This window comes from Salvelinus namaycush, chromosome 22 (assembly GCF_016432855.1).
Source record: "Salvelinus namaycush isolate Seneca chromosome 22, SaNama_1.0, whole genome shotgun sequence".
NCBI classification, from domain to species: domain Eukaryota; kingdom Metazoa; phylum Chordata; class Actinopteri; order Salmoniformes; family Salmonidae; genus Salvelinus; species Salvelinus namaycush.
Window position 1 is genome coordinate 12,283,549 of NC_052328.1, and position 24,956 is coordinate 12,308,504.

At 46.0% G+C, this 24,956-nt stretch overlaps 1 protein-coding gene across 1 annotated transcript; it reads right to left on the reverse strand.

Annotated features, from left to right (window-relative positions):
• Window positions 1–356: 356 nt before the first annotated feature.
• si:ch73-105b23.6 lies at window positions 357–24,290 on the reverse strand. The gene is made up of 24 exons (XM_038960146.1): window positions 24,273–24,290; window positions 21,803–21,854; window positions 19,533–21,620; window positions 19,110–19,232; window positions 15,658–15,791; window positions 14,821–14,988; window positions 14,527–14,706; window positions 13,739–14,342; window positions 13,422–13,571; window positions 12,653–12,867; window positions 12,471–12,546; window positions 11,327–11,626; window positions 10,700–10,933; window positions 9,423–9,575; window positions 9,124–9,302; window positions 8,746–8,944; window positions 8,378–8,497; window positions 6,923–7,042; window positions 6,758–6,778; window positions 6,559–6,626; window positions 6,151–6,337; window positions 5,662–5,790; window positions 5,213–5,375; window positions 357–1,515 (listed from the first exon to the last, which is right to left on the reverse strand). The coding sequence occupies exons 1-24, from the start codon at window positions 24,288–24,290 to the stop codon at window positions 1,356–1,358; spliced, it is 5,841 nt and encodes a 1,946-aa protein (XP_038816074.1). The 3' UTR covers window positions 357–1,355.
• Window positions 24,291–24,956: the final 666 nt, after the last annotated feature.

Below are 24,956 nucleotides of genomic sequence, written 5' to 3' on the forward strand. Positions count from 1 at the left end.
AAAGCCTTCCTAGAAGAGTGGAAGCTGTTAAAGCAGCAAAGGGGGGGACCATATTAATTAATTAACTCCATATTAATGCCCATGATTTTGGAATGAGATGTTTGACGATACTTTTGGCCATGTAGTGTATGTTTCACCATCTGTGCCTCTCTGTAACATGGGTGCCAATCGTGAAACATGTATCCCCTTGTAAACATGCCATTGTCTGGTTCATGACTTCAGCGATTAAAACATCTTCTCCAAGGGAGATCTGGTTTACATCATGCATTTACTTTCTTTTAGAACATTGAGATGGACCATTATTAATATTGCATGTATTCCATAGGTTTAAGGCAAAGGACACTACTCTCTTCAATGTACATGACAATAATTATTTATTTAACTTCTATAGCGCTTTTCATTACAGAAAGAGTCTCAAAGCGCTTGATAAAGCTAAACAAACAAGAATCAAATAAAACAGCTATATAGATTCAGGTCTGGATTACTATTTTCAGCCAGAGTTGAACGTTTTTTTTTAAAGATTTCAAGCTACCAAAAGATGGAGTGACAGTCAAGAGGGAACCGCATGGCTTGAGCAGAGGGAGGATGTGGTCAACAAGGCGTCTCACCGATGCCTCGCCATCCCAGCCATCGACTGACTGCGACTTCTCTGTAGCCGCTGACTCTCTCTGGTCTTGTAGATCGATATGAGGTTTTGTTTTTGAGCTCTCCACTCAGGATAATGGTGACAGCCCGTTCATAGCTTATATAAGAGTGTTTGAGACCCATGTATGACAAAGTTTGTATGCTCGGTGTATACTACTCTTACCGACCGGTCGTTAAGAAAACCTTGAATATGATTCAAGTGCTTCTCGTTCGCTCTCCGTATCTTCATAGCCATCAAGACTCAGAACCCTACAGTACCCTCCACCACAGTGCGAAGTCCAACACAAAGCTGTAGACATTATGCTCTCAAGTAAAACAGCTGATGGGCTGAAGGTTAAGAAGAGGACCCCACAACATGTTGTCTGATAAATAAAATGACTACAATCGTCTCTGTGTTAATCCATTGCATGTACAAATATGTGTAATATTAATATAACTCTGTAATATTAATACAAATGTATTACAGGTTTATTAAGTTCCCTCGCCCAGAGCCGTCCAGCCTTTACTTTGACGTACTTGCTAGGAGTGCTTGTCAGAATCACAGCACGAAATATGCTTAGCTTCTCTCTGTATCAATTTCTGTGTCCACTTCTTCTTTTCTGAAATACAATGGACTTTGAAAGTCCCTCAGCTATAAGCAATTGGTTATTACAGTGTAAATAATATATTGACTTTGTTTTATTTTGACATGTACAATCATAATAGCGCTGTTAAGCGTGTGTGAAGTTTGTACTGCGATGCTTCCTGGGTGTAAGGTCGTCGATGACGCGCGGGCTGACGTGGACGTTGTAGTGTAGAGCCGGGTCCGAGTAGTTGAAGGGCGGAGGGTTGTACTGCTCCTGAACATATTCTGGTAACAATTGAGGAATTCTGCACAGAAACAACACAACGGAATGAGAGTTGTCCAACAGTAACATCTGACACACTCAGTACTGACTTAAAAAGGGCACTATGCTATTAGGCATGGATACAGTTACACAGACATAATCCAAATATGTTGCATAATCTCTATCAGATGAATAGCACTGTGTGTGTCCATGCGACAGTGGCCTATTTCCTATCATTATAATAAGCTAATTCTACAACATCCCCAATGACCTCCCCGAGCATTAAATCCATAGGGTATATGGGTCGTTCCATTTGAGTTGTATTCTTTTTTGACCGAAGCCCTTTTGATTTGAATGAAACGTTCCATACATATTTGCCCATGGAGGAAGTGGTCAGAAAGTTAAACATTCAGGAGATGGAGGTTAATTCTTTTGTTGTTGTTGATAAAATGTGTAAAGATCAGTTGTTTTAAATGATGCTGTCAATCTTCCATAGGAAACCTATTGAAATATAGATAATAGAATAGACATTCCCATTTAAGTTGACATTCGACAGTGGGTGGACTGGTGGCCATCTTTGTGGTAGTAATTGGAAGTTACCATTTCAATTCAATTACCATTTCAGTAACACTTTACTTGATGCCCAGCTATGACACTGGGCGTGTTATGACACAGCTGGCATAACTTGTCATAACCTGTCATAATATGATCATAACACTGTCATGACCCATATATTTCCACCTGTTGTGACATCTATTGCGTTATGTTCTGGCTGTTATGACACCTACTTAAGAGTGTCAGAACCCACATTTATTCAAATTAGTTTTATCCCTGCCAAGAAGTTTCTGTTCGCTTCAAATTCTCTTCAATATGTTGTTGTTGTTATCAATTCTTTACAGTCATGTTTTCCTCATCATATTTTAAACAACTTGTAGAAAAGACACTTTATGACACTGTCATGAAGCATTATGACCATCCTGTGTCACTTTACTTGGACTAAGAAAATACAATCTATGACGCTGTCAAGAAGCATTATGACCATCATAATCATATAAGCAACAGAGCATTGGGGTAGGTGCATGTCTGATGTGTGTGCAATAACAATGATCATTTAATATGGTCAGTTCTTGTTGTTGTTGTATGTAACAAACATACTATTGACATATAGGCTATGGTGTTTTGGAATGTTTTGCCTTGAGTGGTAGGTTGTGTGGGTTTTTACACTCTTATGTAGGTGTCATAACCTGTTTATAATATAGCCATGGATGGTTATGACAAGTTATGTCAGCTGTTATGACATACACTACATGACCAAAAGTATGTGGACACCTGTTCGTCGAACATATCACTCTTCTGGGAAGGCTTTCCATTAGGGATCCAGAGTGGCGCAGCGGTCTAAGGCACTGCATCTCAGTGCTAGAGGCGTCACTACAGACCCTGGTTCGATCCTGGGCTGTATCACAACCGGCTGAGATACAGCAGTCCCATAGGGAGTCCCATATGGCCGCGCACAATTGCCCCAGCGTCGTCCGGGTTAGGATTTGGCCGGGGGTAGGCCGTCATTGTAAATAAGAATTTGTTCTTAACTGACTTGCTTAGTTAAATAAAGATTAAATAAAATAAGGATGTTGGAACATTGCTGTGGGGACTTGCTTCCTATTCAGTCACAAGAGCATTAGTTAGGTCGGGAACTCATGTTGGGTGATTAGGTCTGGATCGCAGTTGGCATTCCAATTCATGCGAAAGGTGTTCGATGGGGTTGAGATCAGGGCTCTCCCCAAACTGTTGCCACAAAGTTGGAAGCACAGAATCGTCTAGAATATCATTGTATGCTGTAGCGTTAACATTTCCCTTCACTGGAACTAAGGGGCATAGCCCGAACCATGAAAAACAGCCCCAGACTATTATTCCTCCTACACCAAACTTTACACTTGGCACTATGCATTGCGGCAGGTAGCGTTCTGCTGGAATCCGCCAAACCCAGATTTGTCCGTTGGACTGCCAGATAGTACCGCGTGATTCATCACTCCAGAGAACGCGTTTCCACTGCTCCAGAGTCCAATGGCAACGAGCTTTACACAACTCCAGCCGACGCTTGGCATTTTGCATGGCGATCTTAGGCTTGTGTGCGGCTGCTCGGCCATGGAAAACCATTTTATGAAGCTCCCGACGAACAGTTCTTGTGCTGACATTGCTTCCAGAGGCAGTTTGTTGAGTGTTGCTAACAAGGACAAGCAATTTTTACACGCTACGCGCTTCAGCAGGCGACGGCCCTGTTCTGTGCGCTTGTGTGGCCTACCACTTTGCGGCTGAGACGCTGTTGCTCCTAGATGTTTCCACTTTACAATAACAGCACTTAGTTGACCGGGGCAGCTCTAGCAGGGCAGAAATGTGAAGAACTGACTTGTCGGAAAGGTGGCATCTTATGACGGTGCCACGTTGCAAGTCACTGAGCTCTTCACTAAGGCCATTCTACTACCAATGTTTGTCTATGGAGATTGCATGGCTGTATGGCCGATTTTATACACCTGTCAGCAACGGTGACAGGCTGAAAAACCCCAAATCCACTCATTTGAAGGGAAGTCCACATACCTTTGTATATATAGTGTATTATGACATGGTTATGACAGGGTCATAATGTGTTATGACACTGGGTGTCAAGTAAAGTGTTACCAACATTTCAATGGTGTAACTGCTAAATTGCAGTGGTCTGAAGGGATAGGTCCATTCTATACATTCTATTTCTATGATTGAAATGACACACACCCTGTATTCAAGAGCATGCTGTCTCAACCGATGTCTGGCACTACACAAACACCTCAGATTATGTACAATAGGGTCTAAGCTACAACATATGCGGAAAAAGGGGTGCGGTCAAAAACTGAAATCAAATAGAACGACTCATACATTACACTGTGGTTTACAGTATAAAGCAGGGCCAGGACTCAGCAGGATTATGTGTCTCTAGTCCACTGCCACCTGCTCCAGATGCTGTACATCTGCAGACTATAGCACTGCAGTCATGGAGATAATACACAAACAGAGCTGATGGACATACGGACACCAGATGTATCTCTATTATCCTGCAGAGGTCAGGTAGACCAACACAGTTTTAAGGTTTTGTTCTGCTTCTGAGAACTACTGTGGATTTCATTTGATGCGATTACAAGTGCAGTTAGTGTCTAGCTAGTATATTGAGGTTGTCGGTTCATGAAGTTTGTCACGTATACTCCCTCTCCAGCCTCTAGGTCATCAGGCTGCTGATTATCCCGCACACCTGTCACCATCGTTAAGCGCACCTGCGCCTCATGACACTCACCTGACTCCATCACCTCCTTGATTATCTTCCCTATATCTGTCACTCCCCTTGGTTCTTACCTCAGGTGTTATTGACTCTGTTTTCATATCGGTGTGTTGTTTGTGTTTCGTGTTCATTGTTTTATTTATTAAAAAACTCACTCCCTGTACTTGCTTCCAGACTCTCGTTACAAACTTGGTGTTGTGTTTCTACCCAATCTTGTGTTTTTGTGATTATGTACTGCCTTGTAGTTCTGCTGCAATAACGGTAAACATTGTATCTGAACTGAGGGTAAACTATGCATCTGTTACTGTAAATATATATATATATATATATATATATTGTGGTTACAGTATCTTTCTGAAGGTACTATATACCATTAAGTCTGTGTGAATGTTGTATACACCATGGTACCGTCTGTGAGGATATTCAGGCTACTCACTCTCCTGTGATGGTCTTCTTGCGGGCACAGCAGAAGCAGGCTAAGGCAGACAGGAGGAGGAGGACAGGGATCCCGATGCCTAAAACCAGGCCTAGGATCAGAGGCTTCTTATCCTCCGCCATCTGGGCCACGGCTATCCCCGTCCTGTTCAAACCACCCATGTCTAAACAGTGGGCCAACAGTGGAACGTTAGGTTTAATAGGCCATTAACACATTATTATGTCATACTTAGGGCCCCCAAAACATCTTGGTCAGTTCCCATGTTAACAACATTTAGTAGCTGGCCAGTGCATTTGGTTCTGGGTTCAGAGAATACACGCTTAGTGGAAACTCTTTTCCATAACCATAGTATGAAATGACGACGTGAAATGACCAGGAACAGCATCACACCCTGGGTATTTGCATGAAATGGTATACGGTCAACGACCCATCTTTTCCCACAGCCTCACCTAAAATGCAGGATTGGGTGTCGTCGACATCGGTGGTCCCGTTGCACACACACCTGTACCCTCCGTAAGTGTTGGCACAAAGGGCAGGTTGCCGACACACAGCCTCATTAGATTTACACTCATCCAAGTCTGTGAGAGAGAGACGAGAGGATAAAAGAGACAATAAGGACAAAGAGACGAGAGGATAAAGTAGTACAAAACCATCTCAATTCTTGCTGGCAAACACCGACTGCATCTTTGACAACTGCAGGAATCATAATCACCATTATCATCATTGTTGACATGACAATGTGTGGTCCTGGTTCAAGTTATGCTTCCCCTGAGAGCATTGTTTTACATTACATCGTGTGACGGCCGCCCGTCAATGCCCTGAGGGATAATAAAGTTTTTCTACTACTATTACAATCAATACATTCTCAGTCTGACAACTCCTCGTGACTATACAGTATAGTTTAACAGAGAAACGCATTCCCTCCATGATTGTTTTACCTCCGACTTCAGCGGTTCTGATGCTGTAGTAAGCACCGACTCGGGTCAGGTAGTCTCTGATGTACCAGTGGGGTGTGTCACTGGACACGTTGATCCTGTACTCATCCAGACCTGAGCCCTGCATCGGCCGTTTCATCACAGCGTTGTAGAACTTGTTCTGGAAGCCCATTGACAGAATCTCCTCCAGCTGTAGGACGGAGAAGTTTGTCGTCATTTTGTATAAACACACATATCATCACATCATTATATCACCCCACTCAGCCATGATCTACATTTACACACACAATAATAGGAGCCAGAGTTTTCCCTTTCCATTTCTGGACTGGTATCCCTGGTCAGGTCATGTGGTCTGGAAAAACGTATGGCCCTATAGCTCGTTTTATGTGTTCCACACACTCCCTCTCTCACCTGCTTCAGCCCCTCTCCTCCAGACCCCTGGCTCCTCCAGCCCAAGGACACGTTGAAGACATTGAACCCTGTCAACAACAACAACTAGGCCATTAAATGACCTCACACTCCACAATGTGGTCACGATCACCATGGCGACACAGTAGTCATGTCTTGCTGTGCAGTATTGGGGGATTTTTTTGAAAAATAGAAGGCTTACCTGGTGGATTGGCAGAGTCCCCTGCAAAGGAACAAATGAAATGGTATCATCACTATACAGAGATAATCTGGTTAACACTTTACTTCATAATGCCCTGCAGAAGATACTGTTTCATGCAGTACTATACTTGGAACCGTTCGTTACTGGGCCGTTCTGTGTACGTACCACAGCCATCGGTTTCCTCAGTGCTCTGGTAGCGACAGGAGCATCGGACGGACCCTGGCGTGTTCACACACTCAAACTTGGCGTTACGACAGGCCGATGGGTCCAGGCACTCATTTATGTCTGAATCAGGAGGAATATTATCATGATGTACTGTAATCTCTTCAGAAAACAACTGCAATATGGCTCAGAGATACACTACATGGCCAAAAGTATGTGGACGCCCTTTCAAATTTGTGGATTCGGGCTATTTCAGCCACACCCATTGCTGTCAGGTGTATAAAATCGAGCACACAGCCATGCAATCTCCATACACAAACACTGGCAGTAGAATGGGCCGTACTGAAGAGCTCAGTGACTTTCAACGTGGCACCGTCATAGGATGCCACTTTTCCAAAAAGTCAGTTCGTCAAATTTCTGCCCTGCTAGACCTGGCCTGGTTAACTGTAAGTGCTGTTATTGTGAAGTGAAAACATCTAGGAGCAACAATGGCTCAGCCGCGAAGTGGTAGGCCACACAAGCTCACAGAACGGGACCGGCGAGTGCTGAAGGAGTGGTGTAAAGCTCGCTGCCACTGGACTCTGGAGCAGTGGAAATGCGTTCTCTGGAGTGATGAATCACGCTTCACCATCTGGCAGGCTGATGGACGAATCTGGGTTTGACGGATGCCAGGAGAACGCTACCCGCCCGAATGCATAGTGCCAACTGTAAAGTTTGGTGGAGGAGGAATAATGTTCTGGGGCTGTTTTTCATGGTTCGGGCTAGGCCCCTGAGTTCCAGTGAAGGGAAATCTTAACTCTACAGCATAGTTGGTGATGGTTTTCCATGGCCCAGCAGCCGCACACAAGCCTAAGATCCCCATGTGCATACAATGACATTCTAGACAATTCTGTGCTTCCAACTTTGTGGCAACAGTTTGGGGAAGGCCCTTTCCTGTTTCAGCATGACAATGCCTTGGTGCACAAAGCAAGGTCCATACAGAAATGGTTTGTTGAGATCGGTGTGGAAGAACTTGACTGACCTGCACAGCCCCTTGATCTCAACCCCATCGAATACCTTTGGGATGAATTGGAACGCCGACTGCGAGCCAGGCCTAATCGCCCAACATGAGCGCCAGACCTCACTAATGCTCTTGTGGCTGAATGGAACCAAGACCCCGCAGGAATGTTCCAACATATTAATGCCCATGATTTTGGAATGAGATGTTCGACGAGCAGGTGTCCATATACTTTTGGCAATGTAGTGTAGTTTACATTGTTTTCAGAATGTATGTATACTGTAGTGACCTTAACTCAACACCTACGACGTCGTCGAGAGGTTTGGATCTCTTGGCGTGAAAGCTATGGTGTTGGCTTGACAGTCACAAAGTCCAGGGTTCAAGCCCCGGTCAGGACTACCCCCTGACTTTGCTACAACACAGTATGTTTATTTCAGAGGTTAGGGGTCAAGAGTCAGTACCTGTGCAGTTGCGTCCGTCCCCAGTAAAGCCAGGCTTGCACCTGCAGGTGTAGTTGTACCCTGAGCTGAGGCAGTCGGCCATCGTGTGACAGGGAAAGGGGAAGGGAGGGAGGCAGAAGTCTGAGAGGAAAAGAAGGAGAAACATGAATGAGAACAGCTCAATGGTCATGAATAGTGCCAGGAGTTTATCTGGATGAGGAAAAACTCCTGACTAGTAGTAATGAATAATTTCCTGAATACAGGTAAAGAAGTTGCTAGCTGAGTCGTGCTCATTAGGGCACGCGACGCAAAACAAGCAGGTAGCCCCAACCTGTTTTCTCTCCCGTTTAGTGCCTCATGAACACAACCCTTATCCAAAGTATACCAACCATTCTCAAAGCACTTGTATCCCTGCTTGTCCTCGTAGATGGTGGGTGGGGGGCACTCTCCACAGGTGAACTGGTCTGGCTCACCCTGGGATTGAGACTGGCACTGCACTCCTGGGAAGCAAGGCTTCCCTTTACACACGTCGGTGGTATCCCCACAGAATATCCCACTGAAACCCTTAGGGCACAGACACCCTACCACCTGGGAGGACAAGGCACAAAGGAAGGGTGTGTGGGGTTGATCGGCATGGGAACATCATATCACACTCAAAACACAGGACTAGTTCATATTGCAGTCTGGGAGAAAACACCCAAGCCCACGTAGAAATACTCCCCCTTACTGTTTTGTCTGTCAGTCTGTCTGTCTGCATGTTTGTTTACCTGAAATCTCCCCTGCAGATGGTTGTCCACGATGCTGTTGTATTGGCAGGTGCCACCGTTGAGGCAGTCGCACACCTGCAGGATGGGGGTGAACTGAGAGCTGAACAGCTGGTCATCAACTCTGATGGTCAGGTAGACAGGCTGGATGTTGAGTGGTGTCCAGGTCAATATGCCATCACCTATAGGGAGAGACACATTAAGGAATTATAGAAAACTTCGCCACGAGGGGGGGTTGCATGTGTGTGTGTGTGTGTGTGTGTGTGTGTGTGTGTGTGTGTGTGTGTGTGTTTCTAGCTCACTTTTCCCAACAGATGCTTGTGGTGGTCTGGGGAAGAGCAGTGAGAAGCTTATAGGGTCTAGGTTGGTGTCTTGAGTGCTGATCTGCACGCGAACAGTGGATTTGACCTTACAACGGATCACCGTGGGCTCAGTCACGATGGGAGGCATGTTCCCTACATAGGAGAGAAATTGAAGCATGTCAAACTCAACTCTGGAACTCGAAGCCAGTTCCTTTGCTTTTTTTCATTGTTCCCCTTTAATAACGGACTGATTTAGACCCGGGACACTAGTTGGGTGCAATTAAGTATCAGTAGAATAGAAAACCAGCAGGCTCTGGATCTCGTAGGATAAGAGTTGAATACCACCTGACCTATAGAGAAGCATGTCAATTGACCTCAATCAACACTACACTGCATTCAATGAATTGTTACGGAGCGAATGGCAGGATGCTGTGGAGTAGGATGAAGTTGCACATACAGGCCAGTGGTGGAAAAAGTACCCAATTGTCATACTTAAGTAAAAGTAAAGATATCTTAATAGAAAATGACTCAAGTAAAAGTGAAAGTCTCCCAGTAAAATACTACTTGAGTAAAAGTAAAAATGTATTTGGTTTTAAATATATTTAAGTATCAAAAGTAAATGTAATTGCTAAAATATACTTAAGTATCAAAAGTAAAAGTAGAAATAATTTCAAATTCCTTATATTAAGCAAACCAGACGGCACCATTTTCTAGTTTTTATTTATTTACGGAAAGCCAGGGGCACACTCCAACCCTCAGACATCATTTACAAATAAGGTATTTGTGTTTAGTGAGTCCATCAGATCAGATAGTAGGGATGACCAGGGATGTTCTCTTGATAAGTACGTGAATTGAAACTTTTTCCTGTCCTTCTAAGAATTCAAAATATAACGAGTACTTTTGGATGTCAGGGAAAACGTATGGAGTAAAAAGTACATTATTTTATTTCGGAATGTAGTGAAGTAAAAGTAAAAGTAGTCAAAAATATGATTAGTAAAGTAAAGTACATATACACAAGTAGTTTTACTTACGTACTTTACACCACTGATAGACACTGATATAAGGTTAGTTTTGTGTTTACTCCCCTAAACTGGCCCAACTAGGCTAATATTTTAAGATTAGACTCTGTAATTGGGGAGGGAAAACTGATCCTAGATCTTTGTCCAGAGGGCAACTTTGACCCAGAGCACAGAGTATGTGACTCGAAGAGGAAGTGCCAACATCTACAATAAAGATACAAATTCTTGATCCTCTGGCTGACATAACAGTTGACTCACCAAACACCATAGCCAGCTTGTGGTACAGCTCCTGGGACTCCAGACTCTGCAAACCCAGTCCAGTGTCATTAGAAGCCAGGATGTCATGAACACACTGCAAACTGCCCTGACATGTCCTCCTCAGTCTGTCTTGTACAGCTGGACTCACTGACATCAGCTCCTCTGTCGAGGCTGGAGTAAACCGACCAGGGGGTGGGATGGAGAAGAGCAGGCTCTCTGGAACAGGCACAGCCCCTACGGAACACATTACAAGACATCAGTCAGAACCCTCAAGACAGCTCACCATATTTGACATGAGACAAAGTGACTGTACAGACAGGACCTTATATGTAACCGAGGGGCTCTGTGTGAATTCGTACCCACTTATCAGACCAAGGATGAAAGGGTGAAAGACCGTTCCTTTAAACACCTAGCAATGTCTGTGAATGGCTACTTATACATGAGTGGAGTTAGGGGTACTTAATCTGCGTGACACACTATATTTGAATTAGGGTAGAGGGACCACACTAGCATGCTACCTAGAATGAAGCAATGTATTGGACATGCATTCTAAGTGGTATGTTAGTATTGACATTCAATGTGCCGCCGACTCCTTCAACGTGACTTATTGACTTAAGCCTCACTCACAGGACAGGCCAAATTGGCGCAAGCTCTCCTCCGGGGGAGGGTTATTCTTGGGAGAGATCATCAGCTTCCCGTCAGACTGCAGGAAGTCATCGGTGCGGTTGGAGCTCCAGAGGCCCAGCAGGCCCACGGTGCGGCTGTAGAAGGTCTGGGGGACCTCCACCAGGACGGCCAACTGCTGTGCACCACCACCTCCACCCACCCTCCACACCACCACGTGGAGCCCCCCGGCGTACACTGCCGCACAGCTACTGGCCGAGGTACAGCGCACCGCAAAACCCTCCTTGCCCATGTGCACCACACCTGCAAGGACAGCAGAGGGCACTGTTATGTCATTTTAAGGGGATATGAGGATAGCATTCTATTGCTACTACAATATGCTGGGTCCCAGCCCACTTGGGTGTGGAAGGGAATGAAATTGTAGACCAGATAGCCATATAATTCATATTCATCTTCCACTGGTTAGAAGCGAGGCCAAATGTAAGATCAGAACCATTCTGATGGATGTGTGGCAGAAGAGATGGGACTCTGAGCCCAAGGGCCGGCATTTATGTGCCCTCGATAGAAAGGTCGGTAGACCAAGATTCAAAGGTCAGATTAGGAAGGAAGAGGTGGTGATTGCGCCTAGGACTTTGTACACTGAACTCGTCATTACATCCGGTTGGCCAGCATGTGAATGGTTTGTGTCTGGAGTGTGCGGTGGAGGAAACGGTGGAGCACGCGTTGCCAAATTGTTGTAAGTATGTTGAAGAGAGGGAAAGGTTGAAGTGCAGGGTCATTGAGATGGGACTGCGTTGGTACTGAGTTAGGTAGGAGGATTTAGAAATGTGGAGTGTAATGTTGTAAACTGTGATTGACCACACACTCCGGCCCAGTAAGTGGCGGCACGCACCTTCAGCGTTTGTTTGCGGAACCGCCATGATATCATAGAAGAAGAAGACGCTACTGTAATATTGTATGTAACAAGGGTTGGAGAATGATGTTCCAGGTCGTTTGTAAAGTTGTATAGAGATTAACTATATTCCTAAATTGCATTGTCTAGTCCGGTGGAATAGTAGTAAAATGTTGAATAGTAATCGTCCTGTTTCTGTGCCATGTTTGTTATGGTAGGCCAAGTGTAGGCCTGTGTACTGCTTAGATTTCTTACCGACAAAAACTGGGACCTTCACATTATCCACCAGGACCTCCAGTCCCTCTCCTGACTTTGCACACCGCCACTCAACCTGAACACACACACATTCACACAGAGGTGAGGACAATCAAGCACGTGAGATCTACAGCCCATAATACAACCCATAAGACAGACACACACACACACAACACACTGACCTTGCCGATGCCCTGGTGAAAAGCAGCCATCCTCACCACCGTGGGGACCCGTCTAGCCTGTCCGTCCGTCTCCAGCTCGCACGTCTCACCCTGCAGCGTGAAGATATTGGAGCCCGTGTAGGAGGAGAGGCGCACAATGACAAACTCGCCGAGGGCCTTGAAGGAGTACTCAGTCCCATCGAAGGTGATGAAATGAAGGCTGCCGTACACCATGCCTGCGGACGAAACAGGTACGTACTGTATGAGAAGGAAACAATTCACTAACCGAGACTTTGCACAGGACATTTACACTCATTTACACTAATGGGTCCAAGCAGACAGGCACACAGTGAACGATCTGTCTACTATCACATAATGGGACCAAACATGTGGGCTATATATCATTGACAAACAGTGACAAAATGATGTATTATTAAGCAATTAGGCCCGAGGAGGTGTGGTATATGGCCAATATACCACGGCTAAGGGCTGTTCTTACGCATACGCAACGCAGAGTGCCTGGATACAGCCCTTATCCGTGGTAAATTGGCCATATATCACAAAACCCCGAGGTATCTTATTGCTATTATAAACTGATTACCAACGTAATTAGAGCAGTAAAAATAACTGTTTTGTCATACCCGTTTGTGTCAGCCAATCAGCATTCAAGGCTCGAACCATCCAGTTTATAATAGAGTATATTCTCTGACACAATAATAATTAATTCAATGACTTGACAGGAGTTGAAAGTAAATGACCCCCATTCCGCTGAGTATAGGTAAGCTCTCACCAATGCCCTGTGTTGCCTTGGCCGCGGTTATGCAGCAGTCGGGGCTCACCCAGCCGTAACCTTGGCAACGGTCCAGGGGTCTCTTGGCCAGATAGAGGTGGCACAGAGGAGACTGGATACAACACCACTGGAATGGAAGGAGATCCTCATCTAAAGATGGAGGGGGGAGAAATAAGGCGACAACAGGCAATATGGATGAGTTTGCTAGTTTAAAAGACATGCAGCTGGTGATTACATCAATGAATGCTGTTATTGATTTGAACAGGATCCCGAATGGCAGGTTGAGCGTTCACTATATGACGTAAATGAGACGGTACCTATGTGTTTCTGTGCAGTGGCTCCAGAGAAGTAGCGCTCACTGTATCCAGCCAACAGGGGACCTTGTGGGTCATACACACATCTCTTCCCTGAGCCGTGCCGATTGGACAGGATGGACTGGAATACGTGACCCCCACTGCCCCCCCAGCGCAGCCCCCGTAGCTCCCTCAGCCGTACCCGATCCTGCTGGTTGGGGGGCAGGGTCTCAGGCCCGAAGGCCAGGTCCTCCAGTGCTTGGGCGCGGGTACAGGGGCACGATGACACCCCCTTGGCCCACTCCTTCGGCTCAGGCTCCTTTAGGGCCCACACCTGGCACCTCATCTTCGGGTCCTGTTCGCGCTCTGTGGGCCCTGTCAGGTCATACACCAGCTGACCCAGTTTACCTGTGTTCCCCCTCACCTCCTGAGGCCTATACCGCCCCCCTGGGCCAAACAGATTTGTTGAACTCGTGGTCTCGTTGAAAAAGTGGGCTCCACCGTCGGTGTAGCCTGTGAGGGCGTCATGGTGGATCCTCTGGCCAGGACCCCAGTACATCTCCCCGAAGCGTAGCAGGGCAAAGGAGCGCTCCCCGTCCGTAGTCAGGATGCACTGGAAGGTGTTAGTCTGGAACAGGCCACAAGGTGGCACCACAAGAACAAAAAGATGGGGAGAGAAGTTATATGTGAGGACTGATGAATCAGGTAGGTTACATTCTCCCAGCTAACACTTGAGCAACAATGGATGCTAATCTAGGACAGACATCCGGGCATACAATACCACACCCTGTACCATCCAATAACCCACATACCTCAGAGTGGTTGATTTTCTGATAGGAGACAGCCATCACATGATCCCAAGTGATCTTTAGAATCCAGGCTGGGGTGAACGCAGGTTTGTCGTTCCGTTCCTCAAACCGCGTCACATCGTCCGCTGTACGGCTGAAGACAATTTGGGAATATCTATCTGACATATTCAGCTTGTGGTATTCCTAGGAGAGAGAAAGTCATTCAGATTAGATGAGATTAGTCCAATGACTGTCATCCCCACTTTGACTCCACTCTGACCCAAACTCACCCCTCACCCCTAACCCTTGACATCTCACCTGATAGAACAGCTTCCCCTCCCCGAGGGTGAGGTCAGCATCGTCCCAGAACACGGCCAGCATTGCCAGGCCCTCGTTGCCACGGAAACCCGTAGGGAAAGGGACAGGAAGCAGGAACTGCTCGTTCTGACTGATAGACTGGAACTGAATGAGTCCATTATCTGAGAACTAAGCCAGAGAGAGAATGATTTATTTATTTTATTTCAAATATATATATATATATATTTAATGCCAAACCTACAGTATGTCTTATGAAACATGCATTCTAGTCAAAACTATTCTGATTTGTCCTTTACTATAACATTTGGAAAGATAAATTGACCAATGAGAAAGCATTATCGATCACAATCTTGGTACTGACTTGGCCAAGCAGATTGTCACTGTAATGGTGCACATCTTTGTTGTCATATTAATGCATTTCAATGTTGTGGTAGAACAAGTCTTTCCCAGTCTGGCTTTACACTGTACTGTAGAACCAATCCTACGGCTTCTTTGAGTATTGCTTATCCTTAGTTCCGTTAAAGGTGATTATTATATTTTGGTGAATGTATGTGTTGTAGTTTTGCACATATATCAGTGTTTTGTTTGTTGTTGTTTTTTGGTGTGTGGGGGGGTGGTGGGGGGGGGGGGTAGATCAGTTGTAATATTGCAGATAGAGTTTCACAGCAAAGGCCATTTCAGAGAAAAAATACACTGATGTACATCTTCTTGCATCTGCATCGAATAAAACACTGTAGAATTGTAAAAAAAAATAATAATAATTGTACTAATCATTTATCTTGCGGTCTTCAGTTCAGGGCCAGTCTCAGAGGAGTGAGTAAAGATATGGATACTCACATAGACCCGATCATACAGCTTGCCTACGAAGGGGAAACCCATAGGTGGTGTGATGTAAGGAGAGTTCCCATCTTTTGTGTCCAACCACACTCCTATATCTCCCACCTCGTCACCAAACGGGTACAAATCACTCTCTGTGAATTACATCATTGTAATTATGACATTTTGATACACTTTTCACACATAGAAAATATGCAGCAAAATGCCAATTACTATATATGCTGCAAGAATATTCGAAGACGTAAACAAGCTCTTTACACTATTTAGCACTTCAACTACTTCAAGTGTACACTAGTTTGGGGTCACTTAGAAATGTCCTTGTTTTAAAATAACATCAAATTGATCAGAAATGCAGTGAAGAGGCGACTGTGGGATGCTGGCCTTCTAGGCAGAGTTCCTCTGTCCAGTGTCTGTGTTCTTTTGTCCATCTTAATCTTTTCTTTTTAATGGCCAGTCTGAGATTTTCTTTGCAACTCTGCCTAGAAGGCCAGCATCCCGGAGTCGCCTCTTCACTGTTGAGGTCGAGACTGGTGTTTTGCGGGTACTATTTAATGAAGCTGTCAGTTGAGGACTTGTGAGGCGTCTGTTTCTCAAACTAGACACTCTAATGTGCTTGTCCTCATGCTCAGTTGTGCACAGGGGCCTCCCACTCCTCTTTCTATTCTGGTTAGAGACAGTTTGCGCTGTTCTGTGAAGGGAGTAGTACACAGCGTTGTAACAGATCATCAGTTTCTTGGCAATTTCTCACATGGAATAGCTTTCATTTCTCAGAACAAGAATAGACTGACGAGTTTCAGAAGAAAGGTCTTTGTTTCTGGCCATTTTGAGCCTGTAACCAAACCCACAAATGCTGATGCTCCAGATACTCAACTAGTCTAAAGAAGGCCAGTTTTATTGCTTCTTTCACCAGGACAACAGTTTTCAGCTGTGCTAACATAATTGCAAAAGGGTTTTCTAATGATCAATTAGCCTTTTAAAATGATACATTTGGAGTGATGGTTGCTGATAATCCGTTCCAGCTACAGTAGTCATTTACAACATTAACAATGTTACACTGTATTTCAATTTGATGTTATTTTAATGGACGAATAATGTGCTTTTCTTTCAAAAACAAGGACATTTCTAAGTGACCCCAAACTTTTGAATGGTAGTGTACATGCAGAGACATTCATTCCCTAACCACATACAGAACACAGAGCAAAGTTAACTTGCAGGGTAGCTTTATGAAGGAGTAGCCCACCCTTAGCCAGCTCTGTACAAACAGTGTTGTTAGAGGCACAGGAGCAGTTGAAGGACCCTGGGTAGTTTCTACAGGACGTGTGGGCGGGGCATGCCGAGGGCGACACACACTCGTCCTGGTCAACACACCCTCTGTCCCCATGCACCCCTCTCTCCCCCCTGGTATCCCAGCCACTGGTACAGCGGCATTGGAACCCCCCCGCAGAGTTAGAACAGGTGGCAGCAGAGTGGCATCCTCCATTATTCTGTTGGCACTCGTCCAGGTCCACACACAGGGCCCCGATGCCCAGGAGTCCTGGGTGGCACACACACAGGAATGACCCGGGCGTGTTGTAGCAGAGGGCGCGTTTGTGACAGGGTGCCGTCAGGACGGCGCACTCATCCACGTCCTCGCACCAGGTGCCATTGCCCGTGTGGCCCTGGGAGCAGTGGCATGTGTAGGAGCCTGGAGTGTTCCAACAGCGCGCCGAGGGGTGACACACCTCGGCACCCTTACTATTCCCACATTCATCCGTATCCACACACGCTCCCACATCCTCATGGTACCCCCCGGGACAGTCACAGTGGTACGTCCCGGGCAAGTTAGTGCACACCTGGTCAACGCGACATGTGGTATTAAAGAGGCACTCGTCAATATCCTTGCACACCGTGTCATTGCCTTGTGCCCCTGGCTCATACCCGTCCAGACAGGGACAAAGGAGGGAGCCAATAGTGTTTTTGCACACGGAGTGATCAGGGCAGGGGGCGCCCTCCGGGTCGCTACATTCGTCTACATCCTGGCAATCTGTGCCGTTCAGGAGGAAGCCACTATTACAGGGACACTGATAGGAGCCAGGGAGGTTGATACAGGTAGAGGAGGGCTGGCAGACAGAGTCAGAGCTAGAGGAGTTGGAATACACCTCAGAACACTCGTCCACATCCACACACTCAGTTCCGTTGCTCCAGAAGCCCACGTAGCATAAGCAGAAGAATGAACCAATGGTGTTCATGCATGTTCCGTTGGTACAAAGCGGCCCGAGGTCGGGGTCCAAACAGTCCTCGATATCCTCACACCGATCATTTAAACTGAGGAATCCTACGTTACAGGGACACAGGAAGCTGCCATAGGTGTTGACGCAGTTGCTGTTCTCAAGACAGGTGGAGTTGTCCAGGCACTCGTCGATATCCTGGCAGCCTGTTCCATTGCCCTGGTAGCCGTCCCAGCAGTAACAGACAAAGGAGCCGGGTGTGTTCTGGCAATCTGAGCTATCCGGGCATCGCGCCAGCCCCAAGACACACTCGTCAAGATCCAGACACTGAGAGTTGTTACTAGCCAGGAAGCCCAGATCACAGGGGCAGCGGTAGCTGCCCTCTGTGTTGGTACAGGTGCTGTTGTCAGGACAGGTGTAGTTCGCCGCCTCACACTCATCCACATCCATGCAGTGTGTCCCATTGTCCTGGTAACCATCCCAACAGTCACACGTATAGGAGCCCTCTGTGTTGAAGCAGTAGGAGAACTTCGGGCAGTACTCCCGCCCCGATTGGCTACACTCATCCACATCCCAGCAGGCCACCCCGTTGCCATGGAAACCATCCTGGCAGTGGCAGTAGAAGGAGCCCTTGGTGGGGTGGCACGCTGCGTGAGGGTGGCACGCCCGGCTGGCGTTCAGGCAGTTCTCCACGCTCACACACGTGCCTGCTTCGTAGGCTAGACCCAGGATGCAGGTGCAGTTGTACCCCCCGGGGGTGTTGAGGCACGTCAAGTTCCTCCCACAGGTGGACGGTGAGAGACACTCATCCACGTCCTCACAGACGAACCCGTCCCCCTGGTACCCCTCCTGGCACAGACAGAGGTAGGAGCCGTCCGTGTTGTTGCATTGGGCCAGGCGGCTGCAGTTGTGGGGCTCGGTGGAGTTGTCGGCACACTCGTCAACATCCTGACACTCAATGCCAGTGCCCTCGGTGCCAGACGGGCAGATACAGTTGTGCGATCCGGCAGTGTTTGAGCAGCTGGCAATGGGGTGGCATCCTCCATTTTGGTTTTGGCACTCATCAATGTCTATAATTCATCCAAAATGGGACAGTGTCAGGAAAACAGCCCCACAAGTTGCTAAAAGAAAGCTCACAAGAGAATCCACACAAAAGTAGAGCAGGTACGGTGTACATGAACAGTCTTAACAGAGTTATGTAATGTCTACTGATGATAGAAATTCGAAGAGAAATGTTGCGCTTACCAGAACAGTTCTTCCCGTCGCCAGTGAAGCCACTGAGACAGAAACAGAGGTGACTCCCTACTGTGTTCACACACTGGGCAAACTCACTGCACTCCTTGTCTCCAGACACACACTCATCCACATCTGAGAAGAGAGAGAGAGGGAGAGAGAGGGAGAGAGAGAGAGAGAGACAGAGAGAGAGAGAGACAGAGAAGCGGAGAGAGAGAGAGAGAGAGAGAGAGAGAGAGAGAGAAGCGGAGAGAGAGAGAGAGAGAGAAAATCACCTGAACAACATCAACATCTTACAATTTTATAGTACAACATATTCTAAATAATTTGTAACACCAGATTTTGAAGAAAACATATAGGATTTTGCAAATGAGTGTTTATTGAGAAATATTGAGTGGTTCTGGTAGTTTTTGTGACGAAATCAAATCCTCTTACCAACGCAGTTTGTCCCGTTCTGTCTGTAGCCCACTTTGCAGAGACAGGAAAAAGAGCCAGGGATATTCACACACACAGTCTCATTCCGAGGGCACACATTCTTCTGACACTCATCTATATCCGAACAGGCGAGTCCATCCCCCTCAAAGCCTAGGTCACACACACACTGGAAGCCAGCGGGCGAGGGGTGGCAGAGCCCATGACGGTGGCAGGCAGGGGCACACCGGGGACTGGGGGCCACACAGGTGTCATTATAGGCCACTGTGCCGTTCATACACGAGCAGACGTAGGCTCCCGGGGAGTTGACACACTTTGAGATGGGGGGACAGGTGGCGACGTTGGAAAGGGCACACTCATCCACATCCTGGCACCGGAAGCCATCCCCAAAGAAGCCCTGCTGGCAGGAGCAGGAGAAATCCCCGGGTATGTTGGCACACAGTGCCCGTGAGTGGCATGTGCCTTCTTCAGCACACTCGTTCACATCCTCACACCTGGAGCCGTTGCCTATGAATCCGTGCTTACAGGTACAGGTATGGGAGCCCACTGTGTTCAAACATGTGGCGTTGACGTGGCAGGGGTTGTTCACTTTGCACTCGTCGATATCCGTACAGGCCTTGGTCTCTGTGGGGCGGGCAAAGCCCACCCGGCAGGGGCACTCATACGCCCCCTCAGTGTTTGAGCAGCGTTCATTGAGGTAGCATGGCTTCTCCATGGCCTGGCACTCGTCTATATCCTGGCATATGGTGCGGTTGACCAGGTTGAACCCAGGAGGACACAGACAGGAGAAGGAACCTTTACTATTGACGCAGGTGGCTTTATTCCGGCAGCCTCCGTTGTCCACCAGACACTCGTTCACGTCCGCACACTGGATCGCCCCATCCCCGGAGTAGCCTACCTGGCATCTGCAGTTGAACGTGCCCGCAAGGTTGGTGCAGAGGGCATTGGAGTGGCACTGCTGTGCCAAGGAGCACTCGTCCAAGTCCTCGCAGGTGATGCCGTTGCCCCTGTACCCTGCCCTGCACTCACAGGTGAAGGAGCCCGGGAGGTTGGCACAGGTGGAGAAGGGGCTACAGCGCCCGATGGTACACTCATCCAGGTCCATGCACTTGGAGTTGTTAAAGATGTAGCCCGTGCCGCAGTCGCAGTAGAACGACCCCCTGGTGTTGACGCACGCGGCCGAAGCAGGGCAGATATTAAGGGTGGCGCACTCGTCGATGTCGGTGCACTTCCTGCCATCCCCTAGATATCCGGTGCGGCAGGAGCAGTCATAGCTGCCTAGCACATTGATACAGGCAGCGTTGGGGTCACATGTATTCTCCCCATTACACTCATTGATGTCCCTACATGCCAGCCCATTCCCATTGAATCCATCGAAGCAGGAGCAGCGGTACGAGCCCAGCGTGTTGACACAGTCAGCATAGAAACTACAGATGTTACCAGCACACTCATCAATGTCCTCACAGGTTTGTCCATTGCTCTGGTAACCAATACTACAGGTGCATTGGTACGATCCAGGCAGGTTCTTACAGCCTTTGTAGCCTAAGGAGGCCGAGCATACACCGGGAGTCTCTGAACACTCATCTAAATCCAGACACAGGTAGTTCCCATTGCCCTTATAGCCTGTGTTACAGGTGCACATATAGGAGCCAGGGTTGTTAATACAGGTGGCATTCCAGTGGCAGATGCCACTGTTTGTGCATTCGTCAATGTCCGTGCACTGAAACCCATTGCCATTGAAGCCTCCCTTGCACTTGCAGTCTCGCCCTCCTTCTCTATTCGTACAGAGGGCACTGGCGTGGCAGCCACCGTTCCTTGTCTGGCATTCGTTGACATCGTCACAATGGACTCCGTCGCCGAAGTAGCCATCCAGACACACACAGCTGTAGCTGCCCAGTGTGTTGTAGCAACGAGCCTTTGGGTGGCATCCGTGGAGGCCGGTAACACACTCGTCAATGTCCACACACAGTAGTCCATCTCCATGGTAGCCAAACCGACACACACATACAAAGTTGTTGCCTTTAGCCTTGAGGCACTCGGCATGGGTGTGGCATTTACTTCCCACCGCTTCACAGTCACTCAGATCAGCAACTAGAGAGAGAGGGAGAAAGAGGAGAGAGAAGCACGTATTAGAATAGAGATAAACGTATTGATGCAGTTAGTTTATTTAGAACTCATATACTATACTAGACCAAAAGAAAATGTAATTGATAAAGAGAGAGATGACTACAGTCAAGAGGACATGCAACCAGATTGTGGACAGACTCACCTACAGAGCAGTATCCCAGCACTGCACAAAGACACACCAGTCTTAGCAGTGGTAACCTGCAAGAAAAAGAGTACAGTGAAAATGGTGACATTGAAATGCGTAACATAGAAGTTTACAAATGTATTTCACACTGCCTTGAGACTAATTTGGAGGCTCTGGAAGTCCTGTTATTTGTCAGTGCATTAACCTTCATCCCTTGAATTTGTATGAGTCACGGAGACGATGTTATATCATAGAGCTCAGCTCTGGGAAAGTAGGTCAAGTCCTTGTTCTGCTTAATGGTGGTAGGGTATTTGTTCAATTTGTTAGGATCCTTTTTGTTAGTTTGCGTAACCCACGTCCACTCCAAACAATGGTACAGGGTCTACTATGACCTTAACATGAAGCTTTTTATTTTTGAGACAAGAATCAACCTACCACAAGAGATGAGTGAAAAGCTACTGATATTATTATCCAATTATAACCAGAATATTATTAAACATTGATGGGATAAAATAGGGAGTAAACGAAACAAAATTATAGAGGTTGCTGCTATTCATATTTGGGTTGGAAATATACATAATTTTGTCAAGACATATTCCAAAAAAGTATTTGATATTCTCTGGTGATAAAACGTGATTTTGAGTATACAGTAGCAGTCAAAAGTTTGGACACTCCTACTCATTCCAGGGTTTTTCTGTATTTTTACTATTTTCTACATTGCAGAATAACAGTGAAGTCATCAAACTATGAAATAACACATATGGAATTATGTAGTAACCAAAAAAGTGTTAAACAAATCTAAATCTATTTTGGATTCTTCAAAGTAGCCACACTTGTTTGGTTACTACATGATTCCATATGTGTTATTTCATAGTTTTGATGTCTTCACTATTATTCTACAATGTAGAAAAGAGTACAAATAAAGAAAAACCCTTGAATGAGTAGGTGTGTACAAACTTTTGACTGCTACTGTATGTTTTTACTAATCATTTGGCATTAACTGCTGTTTCTTTGATTAGGCCACAAAATGAACAACCTTAGAAAAAAAAGGGACACTGAACTGGAATCCATTATTGTTTGTGCAAAGAATGTCCTTGACTGTATTGTTGAGCATCCAAATAGGTGAGACATCTAAGTCCAGAGGGGTTGGAAATACAAGTCCCCTAACAATATCCCACTGAATAGAGGAAACGGATAAGAATAATCCCTGTTTTCTGATTGGGTTACAAGCTAAATGCAAAGACTCCCTCTAGGCCAGGTTCAATTAGTGTGTGTCCGTGTGGAGGACTGTGGGGACAGAGCTTCATACGTATAAACCTGGGTGGTGGTGAGTTGTTTTGCATAAAAATACAGTCTACTGTAAGTCCCAGACCTTATTCTACACAGTAAAGTTATACAGTTACAGTAAACTAAAAGGTCATGTTTGCCTCTTACCGAACCCCTACATTTCAACATTAGGTGCAGTATCCACTGTACTCTATGGTTAAGTTACTGGGCCATGAAGTGTCAGCTACTTGTTTTCAGGTCCAGAAATAGTTCAAGTTGAAATCTATTAGAATGTATTTGCTCTAATACAACATTCCCGTTTCAATGTTGAAACCCAAGTGATCTATATCACAACTTGGCAAATGAAGGTGAAAGAGACATGCATGTACCATTGCCTTCACTTACGGATACGTTTACTGAGTACCAAAGAACGGGTATAGATTGTTAAAAAATCTAGAAGACTATATGGCCAAGGACCAATGATATGGATTCACTTTTATTTAATCAGGGGAGATCAATTGAGACCAGGTTCTCATTTTCAGTGGTGCCCTGAGACCTAAAAGATAAAAAATATATATAACAAGATACAATCGCAAGTACATTAGATCAGAACAACTCTAACATCACAGCCATCATAAACCAAGTTATTAAATCACTCAATGTAAGGATTGCCTTTGAAAATGTTCTGTCCCCCTTGCTAGGGAAAAGTGTGTCATCAGACAAGGTCTTTATATTGGGTTTCCTGCTCAGTATCACAAACACCGGAGTACATGAAGAATTTGGCAATAAATGATTAAAATGACCATCCGAAATGTTTCTAAATCACAGAAAATAAGTATGAAACGACCAATTAGGAACCTTTCCAAAATGTATCATTGAGAAACCCTTGTGTGTCTAAAAGTCAGTCAGAGCGCAACAACAAGTCACATAAAAAAATAAATATATATGTACATGACTCAAAAAGGCCATCAGACATTTGTAGCTACAGGTATCATAGCAGAGATTTACTCACCGCATATTTTTCTATATTCTCAGAGTCTACGAGGCTTTCATTGGGGCTGAGAGTGCAGACTTCTCTCGGTTGTAAGGTGTGTGTCTCTCCGTCTCTCTGAGATGGATGTGACCGTGTCCTTTCCTTCCTTACCCAGGCTGTGTGCCCGTTCAGTTCCTCCACTCCTGTCTCTTGTCTCCCAGAGGGACCCAAAACAATAGGAGTTCTACCATACCTGAGAGCCCTCTGACATCTTAAACCGCTGAGAAGGGGAACACCCATATTTTTCATTATGTATCATTCCTCTCACAATAACTGGACAAGTCCCCTGAGGCATTCATTTGTCCTCCTCACTGTGAAGGGATAGAGTCAAATAGACAAGGAACACTGGTCGGGATAGGTTCATCTGTAAAGAAGTGTTAGAAGAGTTTTACAGTGTTATTCTACTGAGAATAGTTCACAATTATATGATGATGTGGGCATTTTACATTTGGGTTACATTCTACATTTATCATGATTACTTATTGTTTTCTTGGAGGAAGGCTTTTGCATAAACTATACAGAATGTGCCTCTAGGAATCAGGGCCCACATTCACCTCAGAGTATTTTTTTTAATCTAACCTTTATTTAACTAGGCAAGTCAGTTAAGAACAAATTCTTATTTACAATGACGCCCTAGGAACAGTGGGTTAACTGCCTTGTTCAGGGGCAGAAGGACATATTTTTACATTGTCAGCTCGGGGATTCGATCTAGCAACCTTTCAATTACTGGCCCAACGCTATAACCACTAGGCTACCAGGTCTCTCTTCTTATTCATTAAGGTCTACAGGCAAAACGGATCTGAGATCAGTCCTCCTAATCTGAGACGCTTTGTGAATACGGCCCCAGGAGTCCAAATAGTAGGAGTAGGAGTGCTGA